The sequence below is a fragment of the Halichoerus grypus genome, chromosome 13 (genome assembly GCF_964656455.1).
Source record: "Halichoerus grypus chromosome 13, mHalGry1.hap1.1, whole genome shotgun sequence".
Classification (NCBI taxonomy): domain Eukaryota; kingdom Metazoa; phylum Chordata; class Mammalia; order Carnivora; family Phocidae; genus Halichoerus; species Halichoerus grypus.
Genome location: NC_135724.1, coordinates 52,206,143 through 52,225,263, shown reverse-complemented (window position 1 = coordinate 52,225,263; position 19,121 = coordinate 52,206,143). Strand labels below are relative to the sequence as shown.

The following is a 19,121-nucleotide window of genomic DNA, read 5'->3' as shown; positions in this document are numbered from 1 at the left end:
AAAAGCCCAGAAAAATTAAGTGGCAATACATGACCAGGACTTGCCTATCACACCAAGCTCTAAGGCACAAGTATTAAATGATATGAAAATGCATTCATTTGAAGCAGATAAAATACCAATACAACACTTTTAAGAGAGGGAATAGATGCTGAACAAGATAGGGAAAATTTTTGATTTTTTTCCTTTCTTAGCTTCTTCTCTCCTACTTTGCACATTGTCTGGCCTTAAGGATTTTAGATGAGCTCTGTAACAGCCTTGTCTGTTTCCCAGTCCTTGCTATAGTCTACAGTCTATACACCACATGAACTACCTTCAAATATAATCTTGCTTAAAATCGTTGGTCTTCTATTTTTTAATGGGATACTTTTCTGAAATTCTGTTCAAATAATCAATTTCCACAAATTATTTCAAATTTTAATGACTACAAAATTGTGTTAGAGTGTAATAGAAATGTCTTGACCTTTTAGGCATTTGGGGCTTTTTGCAGAGAAAGCACAGGGTTCCAGGACTATAAGCTCTGGAGTTAGGCGCCCCAGGTTGGAATCCCACCTCTTACTTACTCCAGTGACTCAATCACTCAATACTGCAAAGCTCAGTTCCCCCACCTGAAATACAGAGCTAACAAAAATTTCACAAGGTCTTTGGGAAGATTCAGTGGAAAAATCATTACAGTAATGTTAGTAATAACTATTCTTTTCTTCAGAATTTTGCCTCATCTTTTTAGACTCTAAGATGCATAAAATGTTAAATGTTTTCTCAGATATATCCTATATTTTCATTCAATAGTTTAAACATCTGACTTACTAAAAGCATGAAAAAAACAAAGGCAATAAGTAGTTTTTACTGCATAATGATGTTAATATGTACTTAGAAGTTCTTAAGAACACTGTCCTACATAGGTGAAAAATCAGCTTGACCATGAAATTTGAATTATGTGAAGCTGAAAATCTGAAAAAAAAAAAAAGACTACCCCCAACTACCACTTATTTGTTTAACTTTCCATTATATTCCATTTGAGTCAGCATAATCTTTATTTCAAAATAGTGTTTTTATTATATAAAAGTGTAAAAATCCAGCAAAACCAGAAATACCGGATATATTTTCCTGGGCTTTCACATTTGTTGATTTTTATTCGCAATCTCTTTTTCAGCACAATTTACAACCTCAACCCCATTCATTTGCAGTTTGATTATACAAGTGCTAAGTGGCAGAAAGGTCTAGAATAAATACATCAAAAAAAGAGGCCAAGCCGTGAAACTAAGTTGCATGCAACAGGTCTATGAGGGTGGGGGAAAGTGTCTGGGAAATAAAACGGAGTAAGACAAAGCAATTGGAAGGTTTTAGCTAAAGTTCTTTCAATCATCTTTGTCTTTTGCTCCATGTTTAAGGATGCGCGTGAACTCAATATAATTGAAATTTCCCTTTTTGTCGATAGGCGCTTCTCTGTACAGCTCATCCACTTCCTCGTCTGTAAACCGATCTCCCATGGTTGTCAGCAGCTCTCTCAGGTAATCTTCCTGGATGGTGCCTAGAAGGCAGTAGAGAGGAGGGAGTCACGAATACTTCCTGGCGCTTTAATGGTTCATTTTTAAACTAGGTCAGTGTTACAAAATATTTCAGAATACCCACATTTACGTGAACAAAATAAATTAGTGAACTAAAGCAACATGTAACTCATCATTATGTTTGCCTATTACTTTTTTTTTTTTAAGATTTTATTTATTTATTTGAGAAAGAGAGAGAGAGAATGAGCCAGGGGATGGGAAGAGAAGCAGGATCCCCGCTGAGCAGAGAGCCCGACGTGGGGCTCGATCCCAGGCCTCTGGGATCATGACCTGAGCCGAAGGCAGACGCTTAACTGACTGAGCCACCCAGACTTTTAGAATTATTACTTTTGGAGTTCTTTCAATACTTTTAGAGTTCTTTTAGAGTTATTGCTATTACTTGACTATTACTTTTAGAGTTCTTTCATTTTAGAGATTTTTTACAGCCACCCCCTCTACTATTACTGGAGTCCAAGCCGCCCTTGTGTCTTACCTGGATGATAGCAATAGTCTCCTAACTGCCTATTACTTTTAGAGTTCTTTCATTTTAGAGGTTTTTTTAAAAAAATATTTATTTATTTGAGAGAGAGAGTGTGTGAGCAGGGGAGGGGCAGAGGGAGAAGCAGCGAATCTCAAGCAGACTCTGCACCGAGCACGGAGCCCAATATGGGGCTCAATCTCATGACCCCGAGATCATGACCTGAGCTGAAACCAAGAGTGGGATGCTTAACAATGAGCCACCCAGGTGCCCCATCTTTCACTGTAAAAGCTCAGTTAATATATTATAATGCTTACAAAATTAATTTGGAGCAAGTGTTTTCTAGAGGAGGAAAAAAAAAACCCTCTATATTTCAGAGATGCAAAGAAAAAAAAAGGGCAGCTGCCCAGAAAAAAAACCAAATGTGCACGAGGGACGGTGCAGTTGTGACAGGTAGAGACAGGAAGAAGGAAGAGGGTGCAAGGTGTCTCTGACGAAGTGTGCGGGTGGCTGAGGAAGGGGTTAAGAGAGAAGGAAAGGGGAAATGAGAGGAGTAAGAAATGTGAATAGCTAGGCTTTACACTCTTTAAAATGAGGGAAAAAAAAGATTTTACCTGTTGAAGTTAGTTAATTATACTTTTTGGTGAGATTTACAGTCACTTGAAGAAGCAGTTTTCATTGTCTAGAAATACTATTTAACAGACAATTCTCCATTTGGCTTTCAGGAAGCTCTGAACCAAATTCAAAGATTAACACCACAAACCGGGCAGCTTTCTGACCCATATACCTGTGACCTCCCCATTCTCGGTCATATTATCCTATTATAAATGATAGTTTATTCATTTTTTTTAAGTTCTATTTTACTCATCTTTTTCATTTCCTAAAAAGTGTTTCATGTAGTCTGGAATGAGGGTGGGCATGAACAAACAAAGAGCACTCACCAGTTGCTTCTTCATCAAAGCAAGCAAAAGCGTTTCTGATGACATCTTCTGGATCTGTGCCATTTAACTTCTCACCAAACATTGTGAGGAACATGGTGAAATTTATGGGCCCTGGAGCTTCATTCATCATGGCCTCAAGGTATGCATCGGTTGGATTCTTCCCTATAAGATTTCACATTTTAACATTTAAGGACAAAGAACTAATTTCAATACATAATTATTTTGTTATTATGCTCCCCAGTATATTTTTAAGTTACATCATCATCACATGGAGCTATTTTTTCAATTAACTTGCATTAAGAACATTTTTATTTTTGGGTGCCTGGGTGGCTCAGTTGGTTAAGCGACTGCCTTCGGCTCAGGTCATGATCCTGGAGTCCCGGGATCGAGTCCCACATCGGGCTCCCCTCGGCAGGGGGTCTGCTTCTCCCTCTGCCCTCTTCCCTCTCGTGCCCTCTGTCTCTCATTCTCTCTCTCTCAAATAAATAAATAAAATCTTTAAAAAAATTAATTTCACCTGTTTCTTTTAAAAAACCAAACAAAAAAAGAACATTTTTATTTTTTAATTTTTTAAAAGATTTTATTTATTTATTTGACAGAGAGAGACACAGCAAGAGAGGGAACACAAGCAGGGGGAGTGGGTGAGGGAGAAGCAGGCTTCCCGTGGAGCAGGGAGCCCAATGTGGGGCTCAATCCCAGGACCCTGGGATCATGACCTGAGCCGAAGGCAGATGCTTAACGACTGAGCCCCTCAGGTGCCCAAGAACATTTTTAAAAGACAATTTTTAACAATGTAAAAAATCTTTGATATATTATTATGTATTGTGAGCGTAGGTTGAATGTTTTTCATTCACTGATACTTTCTGCAACTTTTCCTTCACTATTTTCATTAAAAACAAGCACCTGAGGGGCATCTGGAGTGGCTCAGTCAGTTAAGCGTCTGCTGTTGGCTCAGGTCATGATCTTGGGATCCTGGGATCGAGTCCCGTGTTGGGGTCCCTGCTCAGTGGAGAGCCTACTTCTCCCTCTCCTTCTGCCTCTCTCCCCCAGCTCATGCTTTCTCTCTCTCAAATAAATAAATAAAATCTTAAAAAAACAAAAAAAAAACCCCAAAAAAACCAGGCAGCTGAAACCATGAACCAGGCAATGCTATGTTTTCGCATCTTGAATGTTAATCATGTTAAAGGTCTATCAGGGCATTTCAATGCCAGTTATTTAAAAGATCGAAATATTCGTATTTCCAATTGTGGCACAGTTGCCCATGAATTGATATGCTTCAAAAATTTTATTTAATAAGTTGGTCATTTAAGCTAAAACTATTAGGTTGGTTTAGAACTGAGAGCTCATTTTGAACAATGTTATCTATTACTCAGTTGCCAGACATATGAGCAAATGTGGTTTATTCATATGACGATACTAGTTTAGTATTGCTCATAATGGGAAATCTTAATCTCAGTGTCAGCTGAGAACACTTCTCCCTATGGAGGGAGATACCTCTGACCCTCCCTTTCAAGTCAGGAGAAAGTTCCCTGGACCGGCCAGTCTTGGCGGGAATAACAAAACGCTCCTCTTTGTCCAGGCATTTGTGAGGCTCCCATGGTGTAGGAAAAGTAGCCCTGAACGAAGGGTCTCGAATAGTGAGTTTGAATCCCAGTTCTGCCACCGACTGTGTGACCTGAGAAAAGGTGGCAGCTGTCTAGGGTTTACTTTTTTTTTTAATCTGTAAAATGGACTGGTTAAACTCGGTATCTGAGAAGTCCCTTCCAACATTAAGTTTGTAATGATTCTCCAGGAAAAGAACATCTTAAGTTAGATATTCATATCTAAGGAAGCAGCTGAATATTATACCCAACTAAGTGCTAATGATAGTCAAATCTAGAATTATGCATCACATGTAGTTTTCATCTTGGGAATTTGAGTGAAATTTAAATGCCAAGTTGGCATCTGTCTTACTGTATATTACCTGTCTTACTCATTATACCTATTCAACATAACAATACAAAAATTAGCCCAAAATTCATTTCAAGATTACTGAATAAGTGAAAGGAGCTAAAAAAGATCTACTTTCCTACCTTCAAATTTAATCCAACTCTCTTGCCACAGTTTTTTGGGGAAAAAAAAAGTCCAACCCAAAGGTGTCAAGAAAACATGGGTACCAGAAAGACATAGGGATTTAAAATGAATTGGTTTAGGTTAAGCACCTATGGACACATTTAGGGCATCCAATATAATTTGATTTGAAAGGTAAATAAATATGTATCTTTAAAAGCATGGGTTCCCCAAAATGGAAGGCCCCAAAGTCAGCCTCTTACTCTACCATCCCTCATTCATCCGACACAAATTGAGCACAACTACTATGAGCAGGGTACAGGCTTGAGTGTTCAATCTTTTTTCTTTCTTTTTTTTTTTTAAGATTTTATTTATTTGAGAGAGAGAGAGAATGAGCAGGGGTGGGGAAGAGGGAGAAGCAGGCTTCCCACTGAGCAAAGAACCGGATGCGGGGCTCAATCCTGGGACCCTGAGATCATGACCTGAGCTGAAGGGAGACGCTTAACTGACTGAGCCACACAGGTGCCTGAGTGTTCAATCTTTGTAATACAACTAAATCCTTCAATCTTCCTCCACGGCCTTCTTCAGTAGTGACCTGCCCAAAAGAGTACACTTAGCTATTCTAAGTGTGAAAAATACTGGGATCCAACCTACCTCCAAGTCAGTAACTTAGTTCAGTATCCCGATTCTACTCTCATTCTGAATAAAGAAAATGTTGCAAAATGTTAAGAATTGGTGTATCTAGGTAAAAGATGTATGCATGGTCACCATAAAGTTCTTTCAACTTTTTGTAGGCTTAAACATTTTCAAAATAACATGTTAGAAAAAAAAAAAAGAGGAACAAAACTGTGTTCTGGTTACTAAGAGGAAAAGAATAACAACCTCTCTCTTTGCCCTCTGGCCCCCGAACTGCCCTTTCTGGCTAATAGTCAAGCACAAGAAAACTCCAGAGAGTAGAGCCTAACTGACCTGCACCCCTTCCCTGCCCAGTCTACAGAGAACTCCTAGGCTTGCCATTCCCAATGTAAAATCACTGCTGACTTGGGGGAGAACATGGAGGAACCTTCCCTCTCATCCTTCTTTTTAAGATCACAACAAACAACAACAAAATCATACAAGGAATAATAAATTAACACCCATATAACCAAAATGACAAAGGGGCAGTTTCTATTTGCTTTAAATCTTGTATCTTTATATTTTCTTTACCTTAATTATAAAAAAATTATAAATAAAATCCTCTTATGACTGGCCAACCCCAATATGGCACTTCCCACCCAGATATCTCTCACTAGGCCTTTGAGATAAGGAGAGAAATACTTACACATCACACACAAAATAATTCATAAAACACTGAATTATTATTTTTGGGAGGTGGGCATATTAAGAATATAAAAACCTACCTAGAGAAGCAAGCATATCATGCAAATCCTCCTTGTCAATGAAACCATCTCTGTTCTGATCAATCATGTTGAAGGCCTCTTTGAACTCCTGAATCTGCGACTGGTCAAACATGGCGAATACATTGGATGTTGCGCGCTGGGGGCGCTTCTTGGTGGTCTTGGTCTTTGCCTTTTTGCTCGACATGGTGGCTATTTAATTCTAGAGTTAAAAAGAAAAAACATAAACCAAAAAAGAACACATAAAACATAAAACAGAACAAAAAAGAACCTGTAACACCTAAAGTTAGTGAGTAAAAATATCTTAATGCAGAATTATTACTTTAATTGTGTAGGAATAAATATACATTTCAACTTTATTTCCAATGTGACAATTAAATGGTTAGGGAAAAGCAGTTTTGAAAAATTTAAGAAACAGAACAGAAATCATTATATAGCTTGCCTCCAAATTTCATGAGACTCATTTTTATTATGTGGAAATTAATTTAAAAAATATATAGCAATAGGGCGCCTGGGTGGCTCAGTTGGTTAAGCGACTGCCTTCGGCTCAGGTCATAATTCTGGAGTCCCGGGATCGAGTCCCGCATCAGGCTCCCTGCTCAGCAGGGAGTCTGCTTCTCCCTCTGACCCTCCCCCCTCTCATGCTCTATCTCATTCTCTCTCTCAAATAAATAAATAAAATCTTAAAAAAAATATATATATATATAGCAATAGCTAGCATTTACTGAGTAGCTTACTATGTGCTAAGCACTGTTATGAGGGTTTGGGGCTCCCCTAAAGAGAAAGACTCCAAAGTTGACATTTCATCTTACTTTTTACGAGGATTATCCCACTGGATCCTCCTAACAATCCAATGCAATAGGCACTCTTTTTACTTCATTTTATTACCAATATTGCATAACCTCTCTGAGCCTCGGTTTTTCAAAACACAGTATGAAAACCAGGGAAGCTCACATAATCCTCAGTTTTATAGCCAAACACAGCCTCTATTTCAATGCAAGTGAGACTTCAATGAGACAACATTCACAAAGGAACTAGTATAGTCATTGTATGGTACATGTTCAGAAGGCTCTCATCTTAAAAAAGTTATCAAAACCTTTTTTTTTTTTTTAAGTAATCTCTACGCCCAACATGGGGCTTGAACTCACGTGAGGCTTGAACTCAGGACCCTGAGATGGAGTCACATGCTCTACCAACCAAGTCAGCCAGGCACCCCAAAACCTACTCTTTAATCTTTCATCCCTTCTAGCTTCATATTCATTTCCCCTTTCCTTTGACAAAACTTTCAGAATAGCAGTCTGATACTCAACCGTCTCCATTTTCTAATCTTTCCAATCACTCCTCAGTTCTCGATAATATGGCTTTGATGTTAGCCTCCAATACTCTACTGAAAGCCACCAATAATATAGATGTCAGATAGGGGGCGCCTGGGTGGCTCAGTCAGTTAAGCGTCCCACTCGTGATCTCAGCTCAGATCTTGATCTCAGGGTTGTGAGTTCAAGTCCCATGTTGGGCTCCACACTGGGCATGGAGCCTACTTAAAAAAAAAAGTAAATGTCAAATAGAATGAACACATTTCATTCCATTTTTTATTTGCAGTTTTAAATAAAAACAATGCAAAAATATTATCAGCTCTGGAATTAGAAGTCCTGAGTTCAAATCTTAGCTCCACCATTACTAGCTACATATAACCTTGGAAAACCCAGAGAGACCAGAGCAAATTTTCCATCCAATCTCTTATTCAATCTTCACAACTGTCCTATGAGATAGGTATTATCTAGGTTAAAATATAAAATCAATGGCCCTTTGGAGTAAACAATTTTGCCCAAAGAGGCTTGGCCTCTGCTTCTGGGAGGTAATCTCTAAGCCTGTGGAATGTCCTGCCTATATCTGCGGTCTTGGGTCACATCAGACAATCTAACAATGTAATTTATTGTGGGGGTTATGGGTCATGTATTACCAGTTTGACCTCTCAAGGGGCTAGAGACTGAGGTCAGTCACAGAGCAGCTGACAGTATCTATGTGACGGAGCCCCAATAAAAACTATGGCTATCAAGGATCAAGTGAGCTTTCCTAGTTGGCAATACTCCATGCATAGTCACATCTTGTTGCCAGGAGGAGTCAACACTGTCCGTGGAAGAGGACAAATGGAGCTCTGCATTTGGAACCCTCCTGGACTCTGCACCACACATCTCTTTCCTTGGCTGATTTTAATCTGAATTCTTTTACTGCAATAAACCATAACCAAGAATATAACAGCTTTCAATGAGTTCTGTGACTCCTAGCAAAATCATCAAGCCAGATTGTGGTGGGTTGAAAGTGTGTGGGAAGTAAGAAAGGGGGACCCAAACTTGCGATTGGTATCAGAAATGAGGGTGGTCTTGGGGACTGTTGTTTAACGCTGCAGCCCCATAGTATGAAAGCAGATGACTAGCTGGGCAGCAGCTGACCAAGGCAATTTTGGACTTTGGTCTCTAGGACTTTTAGTCATGAACTTTTTTTTTTTTTTTAAAGTAAACTCTACACCCTACATGGGGCTGGAACTCACAACCCCGAGATCAAGAGTTGCATGCTCTACCAACTGAGCCAGTCAGGCACCCCTAGTCTTGGGCTTTTAATCTACATTGCTTATTTCTCTATCTTCAATTTAAAAAATTACCACCACCAATAACCCCCCCCCAAAGGTATTCTGAAATTTGGCTTAGTGGTGTAGGTTTGAAGTATACCAGCCTTAGAATTCTTATTCTAATATTCCAACTCCTTCTCTACCCCATATAAATGTTAATTTTCTTCTCTGTCCTGTAACTTAGCTTATTTGAGTTTAGTTATACTGAAGGTTAAATCAGAGACAGAATGTGGTCCACCAGCAAGGCACGTGTCTAGGCTTTAATTCTTCTTCCTATTCCAGAACTGTTGATTAAAATTTTTTTGTGCTAAAAATTCTATCTATTCAAGATATAATATGTACAAAAGACGGTAAATCTGAGGGCAAGAATCAGTTCTTTCAGTATCTACAAATTATGTTTGTAATAGAGTCATTTAGAAAAACGTCCCAGAATAAATTTTTATTATTTATTTTTTATTTATTTTTAAAAAGATTTCATTTATTTGACAGAAAGACAGAGAGGGACAGCGAGAGAGGGAATAAAAGCAGGGGGATTGGGAGAGGGAGAAGCAGGCTTCCTTGCTGAGCAGCGGGCCTGATGCGGGGCTCGATCCCAGGACCCTGGGATCATGACCTGAGCAGAAGGCAGACACCTACCGACTGAGACACCCAGGTGCCCCTGGAGTAAAAATTTTTTTAAATAATCAGTCAATTGTGTCATGCTAACCCTATAGCTACCCCAAAAGTCTATTGTACTGAAACATTTCTGAAGCTTGGTTGGGGTTCTCCAAGAAGCTGATGCCAAGATGGGATTAAACATGCAAAGATTTTTATTAGGGGCAATGCCCGTGAGAGAACAGGGAGGTAACCAATAAGGCCCTAGATGGTAAGACAAGTCTGACCCCAAGAGTGAAGGCAACAGAGAAGGAAGGAGAAAAACAATCAAGAGCAATTCATACGTGGCCCTAATCAAAATAGGTTACAGCACAGATAATAGGCTCAATGTAATAATACCATAATTTCTTCTAAAAAAAGTTTTTTCTCTGTACTTCACTTTAAAACTGTATACATTTATATACATATATGGTACCTATACACTACACACATATATACAAAATATCAGCTGATAATAAAATATCAGCTGAAAAGCAAGGCAAAGTTATTGCAAAACAATCAATCTGAAAAGAACTCTACCCCCAAAAGAAACTACCATCCTCTCTCCTTTCCTTCTGTGATAAGGATCTTGGCTTTCTCTACTTTCTTACTTCCCACACACTTTCAACCCACCACAATCTGGCTTTTTTTCCTCTACTGCAACTGCTTTCAAACTGCCAAATCCAGTCTAACTCCTTGGATCACTCTGCTGTATTTAACACCATTTTATCCCTCTTTTCTTCAGAGTCTCAACAACTCTTGGCCTTGGTGAACAGTAACAATAGAAATAAACTGTCCAAAATGGAAAGAGAGTGCAAGGTTCCCAACCTTGAAGACATTCCACTCTAACAAGGGAGACTTAAAAACAAAACAAAACAAAACCCAATTTTATTTATGAGAGACAGCACAAGCAGGGGAGAGAAGCAGAGGGAGGGGGAGAAGCAGACTCCCTGCTGAGCAGGGAGCGGGACGTGGGACTCGATTCCAGGACTCCAGAATCATGATCTGAGCTGAAGGCAGATGACTTAAATGACTGAGCCACCCAGACACCCAAGGGAGACTCCTAGTGATATTGGAAAGGTTGGTTTATGTAAAATGCTACTATTTGACTTGGTGAGACCAATTTACTCTTCTCTCAGTTCTATTTCTATGACTGGTCCTCCTCCATTTCTTGTTAGGCTTTTATCTTCTCCACTCACCTAAATATTCATGTTTCCCAATATTCTAGCGGTCCATGGCTTATTAAAATTCTTTCTATTCTGCTTTCCTTGGATGATTTCATCAACTCTCACTGGTCTGACAACACTGATGCCTCCCAAGTCTGTATCTCCAGGCCTGACCTTTCCCTTGGGCTGCAGACTCTAATATCCACTTGCTTGTGAAAGGCACCCATTTGGACACCCCACAGACACTCATAATCAATGTGTTGAAAACTGAATTATCTTCCTGTTTCTAAACTTTCTTAGCTTTCTGTCTTCTCTCAGTTAATGACACCATCATTTACCTATTCACCAAGCCAGAAACCTAGGAGTCATTCCCAACTCATCCTTCTCCCTGGTGAATCAAGCCCTGCCTCTTGATTACTTCTCAGACTTGCTGATCTTCCTCATTCCTCTCCCACCACCCTACAGTGGGCCTTCATTTTTTCTGTGTAGAATATTTCTATAGCCAACAAACCTATCTTCTTGCTTTTTCGTCCCTCTAAACTGCCCTTTATGTTCCAGCCAGTGGTGTCTAACTCATGAATATGACCTTACCTTTCCCTTAAAAATTTTCTTTGGCTCTCCACGGCATATAGTACAAAGCATAAGTTCTTAAGCATGGTATACAAGGTCCTCCTTTCCATACACTAGAATGACCTTTCCAGCCTTATCTCTAGCCATTCTTTGCTTTGTACTTTTCCTTCAGCAGCACCAAACTGCTTGTATGTGTCCATGGCACCATGCAGGTTCTTACCTTATGTACTTTTGTTCTTGCTACTTTTCCAGCCCAAAATGCTTTAAGACCAGAGAGAAAATTAAAGGTCTACTCAACTTATGGCTCCACTACCATTTACTGAGTGACTCATGTGCTAGGCACATTATGTGCATTAAACTTAACATACCTGCTTTACAAATATAAAAAAAACTGAAGATCAAAGCTATTAAATAACTTTCCCAAGGTCACCTAGTGGCAGAGCTGGGATCCAAACCCCATTTATTAAAGGTTATTTCTACCTTTATATTTTTTACTTTGTACTAAATGTTCTTCTAGTCATTTTACCACAAAATTTTTTAAAAAACTTTCAATACTACCAATGTAATCCAACACTGACCTTTTTTTTTTTTTAAAGATTTTATTTATTTATTTGAGAGAGAGAAGGAGTGCGTGCAGGAGAATAGGGGAGAGGTATAGGGAGAGGGAGAGAGAGAACCTCAAGCATACTCCCCGCTGAGCAGGGAGCCCCATGTGGGGCTCAATCTCACAACCCTGAGGATCATTACCTGAGCCAAAACCAATCTGCAGAAACTTAACTGACTGAGTCACCCAGGCGTCACCCCCCCTTCCCACCGCCCTGCAATGATTTCTGAGCAGTGACTTTCCTCTAAATTCAAATCCTCGAGTTTTCAAATAAATTCAGACTATACTGGGGAAACCAATGTACAGAATAGAACTGCATAGTGGAATGGACTGTGTAATGTAGGCTTATTTGAGTGACAATATTTCCTACCAGACATGGCCTTCGTTTGACATCATAAAGGCTTGAAACCTTTACCTAGGGCTGTCATGTTAATGTTTAACCTATACATGTTAAAGAGAAAACAACAATCAAACCCTACCCTTAAACTATAATTACAGGAAAAAATCCATATAAATCAGCATATAATGTAATGAAGAACCCTCAATAGCAGTAAAAACTTCTCACTTCCTCTTCAAAATTTTTATTTCATTATTTTTGTAAATTTCTCATGTAGAATGAACTAAAGGTTATATGTACTGTTCACAGAGCTTACAAGAAGGGCAGGGATATAGGAATACTGGTATATGTGGTTGTGGTGTCAACATATTTAGATAATAATCCACATGTCTGCAAAACACCTGCAATACTGATGTATAAATCAAAACATGGGCACGATAATAAGCAAAACTTGCTTGTGAACTTCATCCAACCTATATGACTTTATTGGCTTTTATGGGACATATTCTGTCAGCTGCCTAGGACTTCGACATTCCTTTGAGGCTTCTTCCTTTAAGTGTCTTAAGTCAGTTGGTTGCTGTCACCATATGGCAAGTAAACATGTCTCTCACAGCACTTAACCTTCTGGTCTTAATCTGGGCTGCACATTAGAATCATCTTGAAAGTTTAAAAAAACTGATGCCTAGGTCCTAGTCTGGTCTAACTGAAACTGAATGATGATGGGTGGGGCCCAGCAACTTCTATTTTAAAAAGTGCATCAGGTGATTCCATGCATGAGAACCAAAATTAACCATTTAGAAGGCATTATTTATGCACTGAGTTCCCTTTAGTTTTTAAAATTTGGTCATTATGTTTTTAATGGAGATGCTAGAGACCTGGATACTAATTTCAGTTCTGTCATTCACAAGATACATGACCTTAGTCATTTTAGCTTTCCTGGGCCTCACTGTCCTCATCTATAAAATAGGATAAGTAGATCAGAAGTCACAAACTGGCAGCTACCAAACTATATGCAGTTTGCAGGGAGGTTCATTTAATTCTCCCAGGGACGATCTTTTAAAATGCCTTTTTAAGTAACTGAATTAGTTTGCCAACATTTTAAAAAACTGAATAGTTACCTTAATAAAAACAAATTTCAGACATCTTGAAAAACTGTATGATAAGGAATCACTTGAACAGCATTCCCAAGTTCCTGTAGATAATGAGTATTCAGTGAGCAATTCCCACTACTCCCTACAGCTTCCTGTCAGAGATGGAATTTGTTTATGTGACTGAGAGCCTCTGAGAGCTATGAACTTGTTCCTTGGCCTCTGAGAGCATCTGAACTTGTTCCTTGGCCTCAAGAGCATCTGAACTTATTCCTTGGCTCCAGTGATAGCCAAATTCCAAGATGGCCCTCAACATTTCTCATGCCCTTGCGTAATCCCATCCAACAGTGAAAAGGGCTGACCTGTGTAGGGAGGTAAAATAATTTTCCTTCTACCCTTCTGAGTTCTTGGTTGACACCTCTGTAATTATAGATTCACAGGAGAAAAACAGAAGTTTATTAACATATATACATGGGAGATACCCAGGGAAAAGCCAACTCAGAAAGGTAACTTAGAACTCAGCTTAAAATCTCCAGCTAAAGACAAAGAAGGAAGGTGTGTGTGTGGGGAAGAGGCTAGCTGTGCGGAAGTTGCACAGTAAACAGGGTAAGGCTTGTCATGCAGACTAAAGTCAGGGCTTTCTCCAATGATAAGAGTCTAAAGTTGTCTCCCGAGAGTAACCTTTGTTCTTCCTGGTATGGAGGGGAGGAAGGACACCTTTGTAAATTTATGTAAATTTATGTCCTGCTTTTAGGCAAATAGGAGGATAGAGAGCTTTTCCTGTGTGTCTGCTTCTTCAATAGCCTTCAGCTCAAAACAATCTTTTGACAAAACAACTTTATGCCAAAGTAGCATATTTTGGAGTGGCATATTCTGCTACTCTTCATAACCAATAGGATATTGCAAAAATGATGGTGTGTGACCTTGTAACAGACACTGCAGCTTCTGCCCTGCTCTTCCTCAAACCACTCAATCTGGGGCAAGCCAGCACCAGGACCCGAGGGCCCTACAGAGCCCTATGGAAAGGTCCATGTGGCAGGGAACTGAGGCCTCCTGCCAAGAGTCAACACCAACTTGCTAGGCAGTGAGTCAGCCATCTTGGAGGTTGATCTTCCTTCAAACGATTGCAAACCCAGCTGACACTTGGACTGCAACCTCATGAGACTCTAAACCACTAGCTAAGCTGCCTTGGAATTCTAGACCCTCAGAAACTGTTTGTTTTTTTTAAGATGCTGAATTTGGGGTAATTGGTTATACAGTACTAGAAAACTAGTAAAGCCACTGTGTTTCCTTGGCCTCTTTAATATTAAAATAGGACAATGATTTATTTCAGAATTATGGCCACAGTCGTTTGTATTAGGGAATTTTGACTCCAGGTTAGAAAAGAAAATTTTAATTCCTTCTATTCAATTTCTCCAAGTTCTGTGGGCTCCTCTTTTTTCTTTTTAAAAAAGATTTTATTATTTTATTTTTTAAAGTAATCTCTACACCCAATGTGGGGCTCGAACCTACAATCCCGAGATCAAGATTTGCACGTTTTACCAACTGAGCCAACCAGGCACCCCTCATTTTTGCCATTTTAAAAATATTTTTCTAGTAATTTATAACCATTTCATCTAGGTTTTTAAATGTTAGCCCATAGTTACTCATATTATTTACTTTTTCAAAAGTTTATTTATTTATTTTTAAGTAATCTCTATCCCCAACATGGGGCTCAAACTCACGATCTCCTGAGATCAAGAGTCACATGCTCTGACGGAGCCAGCCAGGCACCCCTTCTGTGGGTGCCTCTTTGAACTGCAACAGAGTCACCACTTCCTCAACATTCCCATCAACACTATCCTATTCTTCTGATTCCTATGCTGATTTGCTAGTTCTTCTTGCTTCCTAATTGGAGTTTTTTTCCAAAGCTCTATCCTTGAACTATCGTGCTTTTCTCAGGTACTGGTTGAAAAACCAGGAGCATAAAGCTACCTCTCAAAAATGAGGTAAATAGGGAGGGAAAAGGAGCTGGTTTTGTGAGCAAAGGGATGATGGAAGAGTTCGAGTTTTAGCCAAGCTCCAGTAGAATGGCAGTAGAGAGGCCCAGGGGCAGGATGCTTAGGGGGTCTCCTTTAGCAAGGCCAATTTGTAAGCAGAGGGACAAGGTGAGGCCTAACAGTAAATGAATGCAAAAAAGCAGAGAGCAGTTCTGCTAAAAGTTAAGGTCATTTCTGATTTAATTCTCATGCTCACCACGGTCTGTCAGAACCTTTAGAAATTTCTCATGAATTCCCATGGTCATTATTGTAGTCAAGACTAATGTTAGTGCTAATTAGGAGGATCAAATGACTGGATACATGAGCAACAGTCTGAAAACAGCAATCATAAGGAGAATTTAGTATATAATCAAGCTAAAGCAGTTCACAAAATTAACCTCATACACTTAATGACATTACTGTTTTTATGCTGCATATTTAGGCCAATATGTAATCAGTTCTATAAGTTATTATATCTATTATTTCTTTTACAGAGCCAAACACAATTTTTACAGCTTTCCTCTTAGTACCAACTAAGCTTTCCCCATAGTATACATGTTTTAATATTTACCACATACATTATAATGTTGTCATTTTTAAATTACGGGTTTTAGGATCATCCCAGCTGGCAGTAAACTTTCCATCCCCTAAATTCCCATATCATTTTGTTTTATTGCAGTGAAATTTATATATGGTGAAATGTACAGATCTTAAAAATGAATTTTTATAAATGTGAACACCCATGTAACCACCATCCCAATCAAGTTACAAATGTTAACATCACTCCAGAAAGTTCCTTCCTAGTCAATGACCCTCTACCATAGGCAACCATTGCTCAGATTTCTATAAATCAGAAATTTATTAAATTAACTATAAATTAGTTTTGTCTTTGACATTCTTATAAATGGAATTATAAAGTGTATATTCTATATGCCTGACTTCTTTCACTTAAAATAATATTTTTGAGATTCATTTATCTTGTTGCATTTATCAGTGGTTTATTCTTTTTTTTACCGCCCAGTAATATTCTCTTGCCATGCCATTTACTTACACATTTTTGTGGCATTTAGCCTTTTTACCTTGGATCATATGGTAGAGCAGAGTGCCTTACACTCGGTAGGTGCTCCATAAATATCAGTAAAGCAAATACATACATATACTTCCTTCCTATCACAAACAGAATTATATATACATATATAAGGTAGATGCTGGATCTGACTCCCAAAATAAATCTTTTCTCTATGGTCTACCCATGGTTCAGCATTAACTCTACTGGACTCTTCCCCAAGAGATCCTCAACAAAACTTGTCAGTTAACCCCTGTTCCATATCTGGAAGAAACAATGCTGATAATAGACAATAACTGAGTGCTAAATATGTGCTAGCCACTGGTCTAAGCATTTCACATGTATTAACATATTTAATCTTCAAAATTTATGATACAGGTGCTGTTATCCCCATTTCTCAGATGAGAAAATTAGGGCAAGGAGAATAAACAATTTGCCCACAGCCACACAGCTAGAAAATGGTAGAGTTTAAATTCAGGATTTGTACTCAGGAAGTCTAGCTCCAGAGCTTGTACCACTGGCCCCTAATATCCTATATATAGACAGCTGAAATTCTCTATCATGAAAACATGGATAGCTAGTTGGGGGTACCAAGCAATGTCACCACACAGCTAAAATGCAGACTAAGGAAGATACCAAAGCTGCTGGCAATGAAAATCATCCCCAGATACCTGGCGTCTTTGCATCCTAGAAAAGAGGGACAACAAGCCCCATTTACCAGCTCTTTTCTTTCCTAATCCCACGATCCTTGCATGGGGATCTATCCTTCAGAAGTTTCAGTTCACCCAGTCGAAACTCAGTCTCATTAAAGTATAAATTAATATCAAGCCAGTCATTATAAAAGTTGTTTCATTCAACAGAGCTTGAACAAACAAAAAGCTATGCATTCAGTTATGAGGTCCAGTGGGGTCCACCTAATGCTTACAGAGAAAATGGATGGCACCTGTGAATCCTTCAAGTGACCTTGGGCAAATTATCTTACTTCTCTGCGTTTCAGTTTCCTCAATTATAAAATGAAAGATAATCTATAAGACAGATAATCTATAAGGTTCTTTTGAATTCTAAACTGCTATGATTCTTCTCTTACCAAAAGACCATTCTAAATCCATCTTAAACAAAGGCTGGCAAACTAATCCTTTAAACACCCCCTTTCTTCATATTACTCCCTTTCTAAAGAATCCAAAATGACTGCCTAATGACTCTTACATAATCTTTTATTTCTCGGTCAAGTTTTGAAGACATCCATAAAAACGCCTCACTTATTTACTTACCTACCCTTATATCCAGCTATTATTCATTTTAGTTCTTGTTCCATTCAGGCTGGTCTCCCCACTGTCTCCTTTTCACACAACACAATTCCCACCTTTTCAGCTTTTAGTCTTGTGACCTCCTACCACAGCTCCTGCCAGAAACACTTAAGTTCTACCTCCTAGGGCTGAATCCAAGGTCTTCAATGAGGTCATGATTCTTTCTCCAGGAAATCTTGACTTTTTTTTTTTTAAGATTTTATTTATTTATTTATTTGACAGAGAGAGACAGCGAGAGAGGGAACACAAAGCAGGGGGAGTGGGAGAGGGAGAAGCAGGCTTCCCGCTGAGCAGGGAGCCCGATGGGGGGCTGGATCCCAAGATCCTGGGATCATGACCTGAGCCGAAGGCAGACGCTTAACGACTGAGACACCCAGGCTCCCCTCTTTCTTGACTTTTGTTATTCGTCCTTTTCTTCAACCAACACGAATGAACTAAATCTTTACAAGATGCAGGACACAGTGAGAGTTACAACTCTTACGAAAATCATTACATTTTAGCCTGTACCAACCATGCACTCCGGTATAGTTTCCTCCGACACTTCATCTAAGGCAAGAAGCAAGCACCGGTAGACTCCTACCCACCAAAGCACCTAGCACCGTGTGGGGGCACAGAGCAGGCGCTCAACACCCTAATCGGTCGACTGGGCCCGCGAGGGCAGGGCGCTGGCAGCCAACCGCCCGGAGGCACCAGGTGGGTGAAGTCAGCCGGGTGACACCGGGCCGGTCTACCCTCTGCTGGGGACCCAGCCACCTCTTCCAACAGGGCGTCTCCCCAGCCCGGCTTCATCCGCCCTGGCGCTGCTCGGCCTCTCGACTTCCAGGCCCAGGCCCGGCCGCTACCAGGACCTCCTCGCCCACCCTCCTCGCCCAACCTGACAGGTCCCGCAGTCCCCGGCCCCCCGCGCCCCAGCCCCCTGGGGCGGGGTCCGGCGGCGGGCGGGAGGCCGGAAGGGAGGAGGGACGGGCGCGGCCCGAGGGGTGTCGTGCGTGGGGGCGAGTGCCACTCACCGCCGCCAGACACCAGAACCCGGGCTGCCCTGCGCGAGACGACGAGCGACGGCGACGATGGCTGGGCTGTGGCGCGACAGTGGCGGCGGCCGGCACTTCCTGCCTCGAGAGGTGGACCGGAAAGCGCACCGGAAGGCGCGGCTGGATCCAACTCGGGACGGGGGGGTGCGAGAGGGGTTCTCGCTCAAGACCGAGCGAAGCCCGCTGTGTGGGCCGCGGAGCCGGGCTGGGGCCAGCGAACACAGCCTGGGCTTTAGTCGTCTTCTGTGGCCTGTGGGATCTGCTGC

At 40.3% G+C, this 19,121-nt stretch overlaps 1 protein-coding gene across 1 annotated transcript; it reads right to left on the bottom strand.

Moving 5' to 3' along the window:
- Positions 1–1,097: 1,097 nt before the first annotated feature.
- Positions 1,098–19,121, bottom strand: LOC118554613 (myosin regulatory light chain 12B). Its single transcript, XM_036122341.2, has 4 exons — positions 18,835–19,121; positions 6,413–6,611; positions 2,964–3,125; positions 1,098–1,528 (listed from the first exon to the last, which is right to left on the bottom strand). The coding sequence occupies exons 2-4, from the start codon at positions 6,594–6,596 to the stop codon at positions 1,356–1,358; spliced, it is 519 nt and encodes a 172-aa protein (XP_035978234.1). The 5' UTR covers positions 6,597–6,611; positions 18,835–19,121; the 3' UTR covers positions 1,098–1,355.

Coding starts and splice junctions, on each gene's coding strand:
- LOC118554613 (XM_036122341.2), bottom strand. CDS start 6,596: ATGTCGAGCAAAAAGGCAAAGACCAAGACCACCAAGAAGCGCCCCCAG. Junction 3,126..6,412: donor TGATATGCTTGCTTCTCTAG/GTAGGTTTTTAT, acceptor GAAATCTTATAG/GGAAGAATCCAACCGATGCA. Junction 1,529..2,963: donor CTTTGATGAAGAAGCAACTG/GTGAGTGCTCTT, acceptor ACTGCCTTCTAG/GCACCATCCAGGAAGATTAC.